The following is a 15,788-nucleotide window of genomic DNA, read 5'->3' as shown; positions in this document are numbered from 1 at the left end:
ACTAATAAATAGGCATGAATCATTATGCTGCTATACTTAAAAATCTTTTTATTCCCCTTCGCTATGTAGCTAGTTCATAGGCTCATCAGATGACTTGAAACAAGCAATTCAGATCTCATAAACCTGCTCTGCATGAGAACTTTCAGAATAAACTATATGCTCTAGGTTTAAAAAACTATGAACTTCAGATTAAAATGGTTGTCTAGTATTTTTATTAGGGTTTGTAATTAATATGGGAGACATGGTTTTGAAGTATTTCACATGATCATAGTGGAAAAACAGACATATATATACACACTACTGAATACGAGAGAAATTAAAATACTTTTCTGTTATCTAAACAACTATTTTTTTTTCCTGTGGGGAGATCTCATTTGCCATGAAGAAAATGCATCTTAGACTTGTTCTAAATATATCACAAATTATTGTTAGTCCACTTCATTAATCAGTGACTGCACTTAGCACAGTCTTTTGTACAAACAGTAATCAGTGTATATTGGAAAGACTATAAGCCCTTGATTTGACCAAAAATATCAGAAAGACAAATCATTTCAGTAAGAATCAGAAGACACTAGAGGTATGCAAAAGCATTTTGCTAATTCCGAACATTACTGATTGCATCTGACTAGGCAATAATTGACCAACCATTTGTTCTTGGAGCTCTAGTCCGTGTGTTACACTTTCTTGGATATTGCTTATTCAAATTTTACTCTGTTGTTTCATGTGCATACAATTCACTTTAGGCTAGAAAGACTTGCATATCTTGAATATCTTTTACTGTCACTGTATCGTCTCTTTATGTAAACGGTGGCTACTAAATTAAAAAAATTTAATCTTCAACAACATTTTCTCTGTCCTTTTGTGGAGAATCTTTTTTTTTTTTTCTTATTACTTTGGGAAAGTGTCAGTACTGGTTGGGTCAGTGTGACACGGGGACCCAGCAAGGTACCATCCTGTGGCCTGATATGAGCAAAGTCTTAGCAAATTAAGCACTGAGTGCACGTACTGGATCAAACCTTGCTGAACCTTTTTTGGATGTATTAACGTTGGAGTGCAGTATGGAAAGCTTCTCCAGCAAAATAAACAAGCCTGTATTTTCACGTTTTCCTGCTCTGGGCCTGAATTATAGATCTCTTTGATCGACAGATCTCTTGATGGAAAACAAAGGAGTATTTCTGTCTCTTGTTCTCAATCTGGATCACGGAATCACGGGATTGTCAGAGTTGGAAGGCACCTCTAGAGATCATCTAGTGTTAGTATCATCCTGGCTACAGAGATGTTCCATTCTTTCTGCTAATTGTTGAGGCACCCTTTCCTTGAGCTGCCTTGGAGAATGTATTCCTAGTCTTCAAAAGATCTGACTGCGTGTTTCGAGTTGGAGAAAGACCAGTAGATCTTAGCATATACATACATATGTTTGATTTTTTTTTTTTTTAAATATATATATATTAAAGCTAGACAAGGCTGCTATGCCAAATGATACATTACCTTCAGCAGGTAATTTTAAAAGCCTACATAGATAGCCTTTGTTTTGGACATCTCACTCAAAACTGATCAGAATGAGCACAGCTTCTGGATATACTGCCAACTCTTATACCTGGAAGGGTAGCTTGGGCTGTCAGTGAGAATTTGAGATACTTAAGCTGCTGATGCAATCCCCGCTTCTTTGGGAGCTAAGCTTTGGAACCCAAAGAGTATGGACTGCTGATACTGGGTACCATCGTGGCATTTTACACTCTTCTTCATGGCAGTGACTAGGAAAGTCTTTATATGGGATTAAACCAGTGATAAAAATCTTTCTTAAATCTCAGAAAAGATCCTTGACAGGATTTGAGAACTTCCATGTACCTGACACAATTTTAGTATCTCAGCACGAAGATAAAATTCAGGATTCTGCTCTTTTCTTAAGCCCTAGACTTGAATGACTGAAATACTTCTCTATCCATAAGATACCTGCTGAGATGGACCTGGGCTACAGTAACTATCTGATGCTTCTGGTAAGAGAACATCTGTTGATAGCCAGAATTGTGTCTGATCTCTTCAGTAAGCACTAGTGTATTTGTGAGATGGAAAGTAACACTAATAATCATATTTCAGAAGCATTGTAGCAGGTGACGTCATACCTGGATGATTAACTGAATTGACACTTTGAGTTTTGGACAGCATTACCAAATTTTGCTGCTGTGGTCTGCCTTTGCTGAAAGATAATGAGGAAAAATTCCTTCTGTCCTCCAAATATGTAACACGTATCATAGAAGGGTGCTTTTGACCATACACAGCAACTACCTATCTTCTGGAAAACAATCTAGACCTTTTCAACAATTTACAGACTTACCCAAGGACAAGACAGTTTCTCCAGGTTGCCAGGCCACACACGATACTTTTTTTCAGACTCTACAAACCAGGCTTCCTCTGTAATGCGCACAAAACTAGTAGAACGCTATATGATACTAACTATAACTTGCATCTGAATGTCCTGTTTTGAATTGTGCCTTGATATTTTTGTTCTGTCTGGCCTTCTTAAAAGCTAAACTAGTTCTTTGATGTTGTGCTGTGGTTCACAGCACAATCCATATGGATGTATGCCCTCACGATTGAGGAGCTGACATGCAGGATGCAAGGGTAGAGAGGAACAAAGAGTGGAGTGACACAAGAGTATACTTGGATTCCTGCTATTGCTGCCAAAGGCTCTGCATTATGAAATCCCGTCCTGAACTGAATTGGGTTAATCACAGAAATGACTGGAGAGAGAAAGGTATCTCTTACCTGTGTGATAGAGCGGGGACTTCCAGTAAGAGAGGGATGAAGTCATTAGCTCATGTAGGACACAGAGGGTACATTTTGCTTATGTAACATTAGCAGGCTATGTTATGACAGTATTCTGCATTCCTGTTTTTTGCTTTATGTCTTAATCTCATGCTCTCTGTATTTATATATGTATTCCCTGAGATGCCTCAGATCTGAAAGCAGACACTGTATTCATGATGTTTTTTTTTTTTTTCATCTTCATTTGTTGAACTCTAACAGATATTACCTTTTTCCCCAAGTTTTATTTATGTCCATACACTGTTGCAACCACTGGAAGCCACTGCTGCATTTTGATTCCTTAGGGCTTTTTCTTCACTGCATAAATATCCAAAAATAGGTCCAAATGCCACTTTAGTGGCTGTTTTTCTAATGCGAATTTTAATTCCTTGTATATAGCTAATTATATTCATATGTACTCTCACCATTTCAAGGAAAATATATGTTTGTTTTGCCTTTTATGGAGGCTGTTCAGTTTTGCATTGTTTGTTATTATTTAAAATACATTGTAAAATTATTCCACCTGCATTCTACAGGAATGATGAAAGATGAAATAAAATTGTAGAAATTAGTAAGCAATGAAATGACCACACTTTGCAGATTAGCATGGTTGTTTCCCAGGGATTATTTTTTTTTTTTCTGGAAGATGTTCTTGAATAAGTTAAGACTTACTTATATTAGATATCTTTTAAGAATTAAGAGCTGGATAATCTAACAGCCTAGATAAACCACATTGTTTAGAATGTACTGTACAGTTAACGTCTGAATTTCCCCCCTCTTTCTGTGTACCTTCTCCTCTTGAATTTGTAGTATTTTGATATTCTGCATCTTAATTTCCTTTCCTAGTGGCTTGGGGGTGAGGGGAAATCTTTGGAATTTTAGTGCTATCTTAGCTTCTATTTGTGCTTCTCTTCCTGAAACTGACTCTTTTTGACCACTGAAATAGAAATTTAATCCAAACAGAGGTTTGGTCTGTTAAGGCAAGATCTGAGATTGGAAGGGACCTCTAGAAGATTATTTAGTCCAACCCCCCTGCTCAAATCAGAATCAACTGCTGAAAACTTGTACATTTTGCAGAGCATTTCAATATGCATCTTGAAAATTTTAACTTTAAAAAAAAGCTAAGGTTGTCAAGTCAAACTTCCAGAACAAGAAAATGCTACAATTACATTGCTTATGCACTGTGTCAGGGCTTTCCATCATGTTTTACTTGCTTTTTTTGCGATTTTGGTTTTGTTTTTTTTCCATCCCATTTGGAGAACCTAATGTGGAAATGAAGTTTTTTCACTAGCCAGGTGCCAATGTTGACGCATATAATCTAAGTTTTCATAGCAGTTGCCATTCTGTAGCACTTTATATTGCCATAGCCCAGTGTTTAGCACTTCTGATCATATCAGGTAGACAAGTCATGGGAATTGAAGTAAGAATAGGGTTTATTGGCAGACTAAGGAAGACTTAATTTGTAATGTATCCACTATCACTAGATTAAGTTGTTACAGGAGGGGTATGGCTGGAAATAAAAGCAGGGACGAGAATCTCATGCTTTACAATGGAATGTAGATGTCTGAAATGCAAGACTATTTTTGTTTCTTCTAGCATTACCATGTCTTCTTGACGCTGCGAGAGTGCAAGACCATGTCTTGTATGGTCCGATGCAAAGCATTTGTGTGCTTGCTCTGCCTGTCTGTCAGCCTGGCTTCAGCCCTGTTTGGGCTCACTGTTTTACTCATTTAGATTTTACGTATGTGGATAGAACCAATTCACAGTTTGACATGGTGATACAGATGCAATGTAAGTGCTGCTAAATAAAATGAAGAGGCAAAATCTAAAACAAAGACAGTATTTTTCACTTGATGCATAGTTAATTTGTGGACCTTGTTGCTACTGGATATTGTGAAATACAAGTGAGTAAATGGGTTTTGAAATGAATCAGGCAAATTCGCAAAGAACAGATCCAGGAGGAGCTATTGAACAGTCAGGCCTAGGAATTACAAACTGTTGATTACTGAGAACTGGGAGGTATATGAAGGGAAAGAAAGTTCATTCTATACATACCCTGTTTATTGCACTCTATGCTGCACTGGTGCAGCCCTACCTTGAGTGCTATATGCAGTTTTGGGTGCCTCAAGAAGGACATCAGACTATTAGAGTGTGTCTAGAGGAGGGCAACCAATATGGTGAAAGGTCTTGAGGGCAAAATTTACAAGGAGCAGATGAGGTCACATGGCTCGTTCAGCTTGGAGAAGAGAAGGCTGAGAGGTGACCTCATCACAGGATACAACTTCCTCAAGGCAGGCAGCAGAGGTGGAGTGCTGCTCTCCGCTCTCTGGTGGCCAGTGATAGGACACAAGGAAATGAAATGAAGCTGCATCAGGGGGAGTTCAGGTTGGACATTAGGAAAAGGTTCTTCACAGAGAGGATTGTCAGTCACTGGAACATGCTTCCCAGGGCAGTGGTCACAGCACTAAGGCTTGTCAGAGTTCAAGGAGCATCTGGACAATGCTCTTAGACATACGATTTAGTTTTAGGCAGTCCTGCAAGGAGGAGGGGGGTGGACTTTGATGATCCTTATGGGTACCTTCCAACTTGAGATATTCAGTGATTCTGTGATTGCATCGTTTTTTTTCCTATGCATCTGCTTGTGGCCAAGACAGTAAATAGACCTTCAGTCTAAAATGCCATGGTTTTCCTCGCATCTTGAAAAACAGTCCACCTTCTGTCATGCCTGAAGGTATGAAGTAGGTAGGATTTAACAGTACAAAAGGGCTGATTCTTAAAAGTAGGGATCTTGTTTTTTTCTGACAGTTGGCTAGCTGTTAATCAGAACTTTCTAACCTCTGCTAGCTAATACATTCTACTACTTTCCTATGGTCACACTCACTCATAAAAATCAATAAAAAAGATTGGAAAGTTCATTGCTGCTCTGGTTCTTTGTGTGTTTGTTACGAATAACAATGTTTGTTCAGGCAAACCTTAGAATAATTGCAAATTTGAAATGCAGCCTCACCTGAACTAGAGAATTGTACTGTAGAGAATTGTAGGGCACCATCTTATAAAACCTGAGGAAATTTAGAAATTGATTTCACTGACAGTCTGTGAAATTTTAGTTTGTTCCACAACGGACTCTCAGTTTTCTTTTAGAGAGAGTCATGAAAGCACTCTATATGTGTGTCTCATCAAAATTGCTGATGGAAGCATACAACCTTAGATGTTTCATAACCCTGTGAACATGAAAAAACTCCGTAGATCTCATACACTAAAATCTTCTTTTCTTGGTGGAAGTTTAGATAGGCTCAAGGGGATACTGGCAAGGTACCTTGAAGAGGAGTCTAGTGAGGAATATTAAATACACAAAATCACATCTGTATCAGGAAGTAACCTGAATTGAAGGTAGTCAGAGCATGGATGGCAGCAGGAGGGAGTACTGTGTTTGCTTGTTCTATTCTTATTCTTTACTATGTATCTGTTAATGGCTGCGACTGCTGGAAGCAAGATGCTGAGCTGGCTCAATCTTTGGTTTGATCTGGTATGAATGAAAAAAGAAGAATGTCTTACTCCAAGTGTTTCTTGCTTTCTCTCAGAGATCACTAATTTCATATGACTAGGAAGAAAGAACAGACAGAAAGATTTAAACTGCTGATTTTGAAAAACCACCCCTACTTATGCCTTTCACTAGTTCCCAGAGATCCACCAAACAGGACAAACTTGTTTGTAAGACTCCATGTGATACATTGATAAGATGCAGCTTTGTGACTGGCACTGTTAACTCTTTTGGTTGTGGCCTATTACAATTTCATATTTAATAATTTCAAAAGGATTAGTTCTTAAAATGTTCATTTTTGCTTCTTTCTTGGACCCCGACTCCTAGGGATTATTTGATCTTCAACCTGAGGAGTTTTACTAAGGAAAAATTCTGGTTTTGTTATTGCCTTCTGATTTGGTGTACAAAAACATTTATAGCTGTTGTCTTACAGGCTGTGCTGCTTTGGTTGGGATCACCAGTGACATTTCCTTTTAATAATTGCAAGTAACGCTGATACTGTGAAACAGAAGTTCATTGTAGCTGCCCGAAAGTCAACCTGGTATCTATCAGATGATCTTTGCTGGAAGCCTGAAGAACAGTTACGCTTTGTCTTTCATGGATGACTTGCTTTTGATTAATCTGGATTTTTCTTGTCCTGTTTAAGGTTCTTGGAGAAGACAAGGGTATTACTCCTTCATGTTAGGTATAGTTCATACAGTTCATAATTATTTTCATCTGTCTCATGTCCTGTAGGTTGATAAAGAGGACCTTAGGTCTTATTTGGCAAGGAAGTAAATGCCTTCTTCCTCAAAAATGGAGAATAGATTTTGGTCAACAATATATTCTTTTTTTTATTTTTTTCTGCCACACTTCAGTTATTAGCTGAATTTATTGATACTGCATGGAAGATCCTTAGGTTAGAGCAATTATCTGGCTATTCCTGATTTCCTTCCATTGTTACCCTGCAAAGACTTCTGTATAGTTAACTCTTTCCTTGGGGTTAGTTACAGCTTGATCAAATTTACTACATATTCTCATATTTCACACAACCTCATGAAATAAATAACTTAAAAGTGCCACTTTCCTGGGATATGTCCACAGCTGAAGGGTGTTGGTGAAGATCCCACTTAGTGTTAGGCTGGGTAACGAGAGGAATTGGTTGCTTCTTCAAGTTCTGATGTGGAAAGATGGCAACCTGCTATCCTGAGGGGAAGAGTTTGGTGTTGAAATCCTGATTCTGAATCTCAGATGATGCTGGTAGATATAAATACAACTGCTTATTTAGAAATTGTGGTGGGTTGACCCTGGCTGGATGCCAAGTGTCCATGGAAGTTGCTCTATTACTCCCTCTCCTCAACTGGACAGGGGAGAGAGAACATAAGAAAAAGCTCCTGGGTTGAGATAAGGACAGGGAGAGATAACTCGCCAATTACCATCACAGGCAAAACAGACTCAACTTGGGGAAATTAATTTAATTTATTGCCAATCAAATTAGGAAGGGTAATGAGAAATAAAACCAAATCTTAAAACGCCTTCCTTCCACCCATCCGTTCTTCCTGGGCTCAACTTCACTCAATTTTTTCTCTACCTCAGCAGCTTGGGGGAATGAGGAATGGGGGTTGTGGTCAGTTCATTACATGTTGTCTCTGCTGCTCCTTCCTCCTCAGGAGGAGGACTCCTCAGGCTCTTCCCCTGCTCCAGTGTGGGTCCCTTCCACAGGATGCAGTCTTTCAGGAACAGACTGCTCCAGCATGGGTGCCCCACGGGGTCACAAGTCCTGCCAGCAAACCTGCTCCAGCATGCGCTCCTGTCTCACTGGAGAGTCCATAGGTCGTACTAGGAGCTTGCTCCAATGTGGGCTTCCCATGGGGTGACAGCCTCCTTTGGGCACATCCACCTGCTCAGTGTGGGGTTCTCTATGGGCTGCAGGTGGGTATCTGCTCCATTGTTAACCTCCATGGGCTGCAGGGGTATAGCCTGTCTCACTGTGGTCTTCATCATGGGCTGCAGGGGAATCTGCTCCCACACCTGGAGCACCCTCCGCCCCCTCCTTCTTCACTGACCTTGGCATCTGCAGAGTTGTTTCTCTCACATACTCTCACTCCTCTCTTTAGCTGCAGTTGCTGTTGTACAGCAACTTTTCCCCTTTCTTAAATATATTATCCCAGAGGTGCTACCGCTGTTGCTGATTGTCTCGTCCTTGGCCAGTGGTGGGTCTGTCGTGGAGCCAGCTGGCATAGGCTCTACTGAACATGGGCGAAGCTTCTTGCAACTTTTCACAGAAGCCACCCCTTTGCCCCCTCCCTCCCCCCAAAAACCCACCAAACCTTGCCACGTGAACCTAATACAAGAAAAAATGGCAGGATATGAAGGTTTTAGTGCATTTGCTCATGTGAAAAATGGCATCAAGTCTTTCAATCTCAATGGGTTTTTTCATTCTAAAAGTGGCATCTTCTTTTGCACTATGCTGATGCAGTGATTGTTGATTCAGAAGGAAGATTACCAGCAGTGGTATTTGCTGTGTCTTGCATTCAGTGCAGCTAGACCAGACCATCTTGACTTTGTGTGACAGCAGCATAGATTGCAATATGAGGTTGGAAGTCTACAGGCTACATCTCTTTAATGTGAAGCTATTGTGATTGCAGCTCTGGCTGGGAAACTGCCAACCTTTTGCATGAAGGACACAAACAACTAAGATGAAGTAGGGAAAAAAACCTTCTTATTTCAGACTTTCTTTTTTTTTTTTTTTTCTGATTGTGATATGTTCTGTGTAAGTGTGTAAAGTTTTAAAAGCACTAGCAAGGCTTCATTTTGTATCTGCAAAATAGATCAAAACTATGTTTGCTCTAAAGAGACTTGCACTTAGGCACGGTCTTGTGACCAAATATATGCTTCCAATTGGGGTGAAGTTTGGCATTTATTTTAATGTCTGGAATATTGTATAGAAACTAGCTGTGTTTCTACTCTGTGTCTATGTATATACATTTATATATATATATAAAACTTACATTTTGCTATGTAATTACAGTATGCACTGTTTAACAAGTATTTAAGTTATTAATGCTAAACTGGGTGATTGGAGTTTGGGATGCCAACTGGAAATTCAAATTGTTTGATTTTTTTCCTATGCCGACTAAACAACAATTTCTGTAATGTTAGTGTTTAAAAGATTTTTAAAAATAAAGAAAAAAAATATTTCAGTTAAAGATGGATATACCAATATTATTTTTAGGTATTCACTAGGTCACTGATTGGCAACTGTTATACACAGCAGAAGTTATGTCTTAAACTCCATTCTAGTAATAAACTGTTCATGAACAATCCTTATGTGTATTTAAAGACTTGGTGATATATTGAGGTCGGTATGGACCCATAAGTCTGCTTGTGTGGAACTCACTGCAGGATGAGGTTTAGATTGTGAACAGCTTATCTGCTTATTAAACTTCTGTCCCGCAGTGGCCTAGTGCCTATGAAGAAAATATGTATGAAAAACTTATGACAAATGCTTTCTACTTACATGTTCTTGTAGTATTTAGAACCTGCTTTTGGAAGAAACTCACTGTTGTCCTTTTTGGAAACGTGTGCGTCACTGGTATGATTATGTTGGATTTCATAAAAATAAATCTTTAAAAATAGGAATGGTGACTTTTTTTTCAAGATCAAAGGGTAAGCACCTTTATCAAACAAGATTAGTAGTTCTATAGAAATGCTTGGGAGGGATTTATTCTCTGTGTGTATAATCCTTTAATGGTAATCTGCATTACAAATTCATCAGAAAAAGTATGAACTGTTCCTTTGTTTCCAGCATTTCAAAGGCAGCTATTTCTGTAGAATCCTCATGAGCCATCAGAGTCTGAGTTGATTTATAGACTGTAAATTTTCTTTTGAAAACTGATAAATAGTATGTCAAGTTATTAGATTAGTAAGTATAACAAAGATTAGGATTTTCAGTCACATTTATGAATTCACAAACCCTCTTTTCCTGGGATGCATGTTTACGACCAAGTGAATAGGTTGAATAATCTCCAGTTCTGGCAAGTTAGGTGATCTAGACTTTTCCAGAATGTCACAATTTATATTTTTAACCAACAATTAATTTTTAGAATCTGTGCATTTTTAAGAACTAGGTGATTTATAAGATTGATAGTCCTTCAAGTTTAATCTGTGATGCAAAAAAAGCAACCCTGGTCAGGAAAACAGCATATTCGTTGCTGTCTGTGGTTGGGGCGTTCGTGCTTTAGAGGCAAAGTTTAGGAGATATATTTTTGAAAGAAGTGTGTGGAGTGTGTTTTCAATGCCCTTTTTTCCAGAAAGCTTGCCTTGGTAATATTTTAATATATATTATTATTATTATCTAACAATAATGCAAAGCTCTTCCTACACAAACACTCAGTGATCGTTTTGTGATCGAGAGCATGAGAGGTTGCAAGAAAATATCAACAGTTGGATTAGAACTGTCTGCAGATACAAGGCAAATATTCTCATCTGTTTACAAAACTTAATTGTTTCTTCTCCCATTAGACATAAGATATAGTTATGTGTATGATGTGTTCCTATATTACTCAAATATCTTACATGCTGAAATTGATTTTCAAGTACAGCTATTTCCAATGTTTATTTTACTGGGTTCTTTTAAAGTGTAGCTCCCAAACTGTTAAGTATTCTATTTGGTTTTTATGTTGGTTTTTTTTTTTTCTCCCTAGACTGATCTTGATTATGTTAACAGTGTCGTTGCAAGCCTGGAAAAAGAGTAAGTTGTAGTTTTAATGGGGGACTTCTTAGCTTATTGGTGGGTTTGCTTTTTTGTTTTTTCCTAAATCAGGTTGTGATAAGTAATAAAAAGTATTCTGGAAATATGAGAACATGCATTTTTGTTTCTTGGGGGTTTGGATTTTTGAACAACAAAATAATAGATGATAAATTAAGGGGCAGTGATTCAGTCAGTTAAATTGTAAAACAATAAATGAGATCAAATTATTTGGTGCAACTTAGGTGGGATTGGTTTAACATGAATGGAAATTTATGACATCTGTGTTAGGGCCTTCTATTCCATATGTTCAATGAGAACTATAGGGGGAAAAGCTCACTAGATTCTGAAAACAGAAAGGCAAAAGAAGTGGTTTTAATCTAGTTAGGATTCTGATTATTCAGCAAGAGGCTATACTGCTCTGAAGATGACGCTAAGGAAAACAGTTTGTTTTTTTTCTATACTACTTTTATTTTACATGCCTCGTTTGAGTAAGTCATTGTTGTAACCAGACATAATGACTGTACCAACAGAAAAGCAAGGAGGAAGTCTCCAGAACTCAGAATCTCTCAGGTGACTTAGGATGTTTCTATTTACAGGTTTTCTACAGAGATCAGTTCTGGCTTGGTGGAAGTAATAGCCCCTCCTGCAACTTACTATCCTGACTTGACAAACTTGAAAGAGACATTTGGAGACTCAAAAGAGAGAGTGAGGTTAGTTTATTACCGCAGATCTTTTCCCATCTCCTCCCACACCTACACTTTTGTTGTTTATGAAATGGCAAGTGGGATGTGAATTCTTGAAATGTTTTCTTACTGTAATTCTTGAAAGTGTGGGGATGCTAAAAGCGCTCTGTGAATCCATCTCATTCCTATCTGCATGCTGTTCTGTAGATGATAAGAGCCTAACGCTGTGCTTGGTTGAATTTATTTAGTGTTAAATTTTGGGAGGAGAACTGAGACTTGATAGATGTTTTTTGCTGTGGTGGTTTTTTTTCCTTACTATTTTTCTTCCTGAAATACAGCGTAAAACCCAATAATTCCTGCTGAATTACCATTTAAAGTGCATATGTGTTTTTAGTGAAATGTCAGGTAGTTTTCACAAAATCAGATTCAATTTTATGTCTGTATTAAAGCATAAGGCAAAAGCTTTATTCCTTTTTTTCAAACAGAGGGATTTCCTGAGGGAACAATGCCAAAAGCAGCTGTCCTAACATTTCACTAATATGTGTCATTCTTCATAGTGAGATTTACTTTGCATTGCCAGCATGTATTGAAATAACTTTTTTTTTTTCATAATCCTTAAGCTTTTAATTTAATTTCAGATGGAGAACAAAACAAAACTTGGATTACTGTTTTCTTATGATGTATGCCCAGAAAAAGGGGGTTTATTACATTCAGGTAATTTTCTCTTCTTTGTTTTGAGACAAGTTTTCAAATGAGTCTCCAGAAATTATGCTGTTGGACACATCAGAAGGACCTATACAGAACAGAGATAACTTAATTCCATAGTTGAAGGAGGGCATTAAGTACAGAGGTTATGGTATATGAGGAAGTAACTTGTGGAGGACACTGTCTCTGAAGTAGCAAGCTCTCCTGGAAGCTTCACAGCCAATAACACAAGATGGTCTTTTTGAAACTAGGCAGTCGCAGAAATATTAGTGCCAGCACAAGGGGGGAGAGCATGAATGCGCTGGGAGAAAGGATGGAAGCAGCAGGATCCTTAAAGCAGTGGCCTGCACTTACTATGAATTAAAGGGACACATCTTGACAGTTCGGCTGCCCGGACTAGGTGATTGGTTTGGATGATGCACCTGTTCTTCTGTTGGACAGCTAAAGCCAGGTGAAATGAATCCCACCTCTATAGACAGCATGTCTCTTAGCGTCTTGTCTCAGAGGAGAAATTCTTTCAGTGCTGTTAGGTGTGTGAGTAAACGGTCACGTTTGTGTACAAATGATGCAGGTATTCTACTTGTTCTAATGATGATGTCACTTAATCTAACATTATTTCTTGGATGATTTTCCTCTGAAGAGAGAAGCTAGAAAAGCAAAGTTCTCAAGTAGTAAGTTAAGATACACTTATGAATTCTTACTACAGAAAGATTCTGGATTAGTTCTCCACAAATAGACAGACTGTGATGCCTACAATAGTTATTCTTGGCTGTAGCATCTAGGTTTTATAGCAGTGCTTGCATTAGAAATATATGGCTATGTGTTAGCAATATCTTGTAAATCAGTATTTCTTAGCTGTACTTTTTCCTATTGCTTTGCTGGTACTTTTTTTTATTTATGTTGATACCACTGCTACCTTCCTCTAGCTTGAAGATGACATCGTTGTCAAGCAGAATTATTTCAGCACAATAAAAAATTTTGCACTTCAGCTCGCTTCTGAAGATTGGATGATTCTAGAATTTTCTCAGCTGGGTTTCATTGGTAAGAAAATGTTCATTTTAGTAGTTTGAAAGAACACATTCATCCTCAGAGTCTGTGAATTAATAGTGATCTGACTTCAGAGCTACTCCTTTGTACTGGAAATGAGCCAAGAAGTAGAAATTCATTGGCTTTTTTTAGGAACTCTGGTTTAACTCATGGTTGGGGTTTTTTTTTCCCAGTTCTTTCATGTACTTTTTAAAACTGAGGCAAACTCAAACTGTTGGAAAAGGGGGCTTTTTATAACAAAAAGTTAATTAATTTATAAAAATACTAGCAGTCAAACTGCAAGCAATGACTTATTTTGAATTTAACTGCCATTAAAACAAAAATGTCGTCAAAAGACAACTGACTGAAGTAAAAGAAAAAAGCATGAACACTAACTCTACCTAAAACAACTTAATTGGTGTTTCTGCCAAAATTTCCAAGAATCAGCAGGCATCTCTTTGTCTTGGTTGCAAAGCCAGTTCTATTGCCACCTTTTTACTCCATTGAGGAGAAGTTATGACAGTCTGCTCTGTCTTAGATGTAGTTAGAGTCTATCTGTCATTTGCAATGAACAACAGTGAGAGAAGCTAATGCAGCGTTTCTGGCTGTTGTGGATTGGCTGTTGTTGATTGTTGTTGATTAACATGGTTGAAATTACTTTATGGTTATTTCCTCTTACGCTAATTTGTTTTTATTGAGAGCTACTAGACAACGGAAAAGCAATGAAAAAGAAGTTTTGAAGGGATTTTACAGATCAAAAAAGTTATTTCATTACTGCAGTGATGTGTCATGATCTGTTTAAAAGCAATAAGCTGGAGATATGCAAGGAAAAAAGAAAAGCTAAATCAGACTGTGGAGATCCCGGTATGTAGTCAACACAAATGACTCCAATGCAAAGGTTGTAAGTTGAGCTTGGAACAGGAAGAAAATCCTACATGTAACAGATAAAGCTGAGTCCTGAGTTCTGTCGTTCTCTTGGAAATTCTTGTTCTCTTGTTTTTACTTTGGATGTACTTTGCAGAGAACAGCTTTGTTCTTAGCTCAGTGACCCATAATGGTTGCAAATAGTGGAGATAGATCTAGATTGCAGAAATGAGGAGGTTGGCACTGTGTGGATGCAAGTACTATCTTGTTTCCAGCTCAGTATCAGGTGTGCTGCTGAGGCAATAGTTCCCTGACTTTCAAGGTCTCAGAGATTCACTGAGTAGAAAGGAAAACAGTAATTGTCTCCTAAACATGCTATATTAGGGTACAAAATGGTACTTCATACATTTGCCTGTCAGAAAACCTGCAGAAACAATGGGGAAGAGGAGAGGAAATGGGTAGAGGGAAGTCTCCTTGTCTCTCTGGCCGCCACGTAACCGATCTGCTTGGTCACCTTGGGTTACAAACAGAGATGCGCTGTTGCTGAAATAGTTATGGGACTGGTTTTGTGGTCTCAGAGGTGAAAGGGAGAAATGGGAAACAGAGCTGCTTATCATGGAGAAATAAGCGTTTAAAAAAATTTACTGGAGATTTTGCCCTAAGTAGACTTGTCTCTTCTGTTGGGGAGCCCCTCGCAGCTCTTTGTGATTCTGTGGCTACAAAGACTGGTTGAATACCAGCATCTGATTAGGCTTTGTTTCTATTTTGAACAGTTAAACTTAAATTGTGGGCTTAGTTGGGGTTAGAGTTTTAGCTCCAGTCCTAATTGCACTTTAAGTGTAAATTCTGTATGAAGTTCCTGGGCTATAGAAGTAATTTACATTGTCAGTCTCACCTCCGTCCCTGGAAAGATGATGGAACGGCTCGTTCTGAGCGTCATCTCAAAGCATATGGAGGAAAAGAAAGCTATCAGAAGTAGTCAACACGGATTCACCAAGGGGAGGTCATGTCTGACTAACCCGATAGCCTTCTATGATGGCATGACTGGTTGGATAGATGAGGGGAGGGTGGTGGATGTTGTCTACCTTGACTTCAGCAAGGCTTTTGACACAGTCTCCCACAACATCCTCATAGGTAAGCTTAGGATGTATGGGTTAGATGAATGGACAGTGAAGTAGATTGAAAACTGGCTGAAAGACAGAGCTCAGAAGGTCGTTATGAGGGTCACAGAATCTAGCTGGGGGCCTGTAACAAGTGGAGTCCCCCAGGGGTCAGCACTGGGTCCAGTCCTCTTCAATATATTCATCAATGACCTGGTTGAGGGGATGGAGAGTACCCTCAGCAAGTTTGCTGACAATACAAAACTGGGAGGGGTGGTTGACACGATGGAGGGCTGTGCTGCCGTACAGCGAGACCTGGACAGGCTGGAGAG

The 15,788-nt window shown here is 38.6% G+C and overlaps 1 protein-coding gene across 1 annotated transcript in view; it reads left to right on the top strand.

Moving 5' to 3' along the window:
* Window positions 1-15,788, top strand: part of MGAT4A (alpha-1,3-mannosyl-glycoprotein 4-beta-N-acetylglucosaminyltransferase A) — a 78,523-nt gene that overhangs the window by 36,261 nt on the left and 26,474 nt on the right. The window contains exons 6-9 of the mRNA XM_074169021.1: window positions 11,032-11,078; window positions 11,675-11,788; window positions 12,400-12,475; window positions 13,393-13,507. Coding sequence (XP_074025122.1) covers window positions 11,032-11,078; window positions 11,675-11,788; window positions 12,400-12,475; window positions 13,393-13,507 — 352 coding nt within the window. The remainder of the gene's footprint in view (window positions 1-11,031; window positions 11,079-11,674; window positions 11,789-12,399; window positions 12,476-13,392; window positions 13,508-15,788) is intronic.

The sequence above is a fragment of the Numenius arquata genome, chromosome 1, assembly GCF_964106895.1.
Source record: "Numenius arquata chromosome 1, bNumArq3.hap1.1, whole genome shotgun sequence".
In the NCBI taxonomy this organism is placed as follows: domain Eukaryota; kingdom Metazoa; phylum Chordata; class Aves; order Charadriiformes; family Scolopacidae; genus Numenius; species Numenius arquata.
Note: the sequence above shows the minus strand (reverse complement) of the source record. Positions and strands in the feature narration are given on the sequence as shown.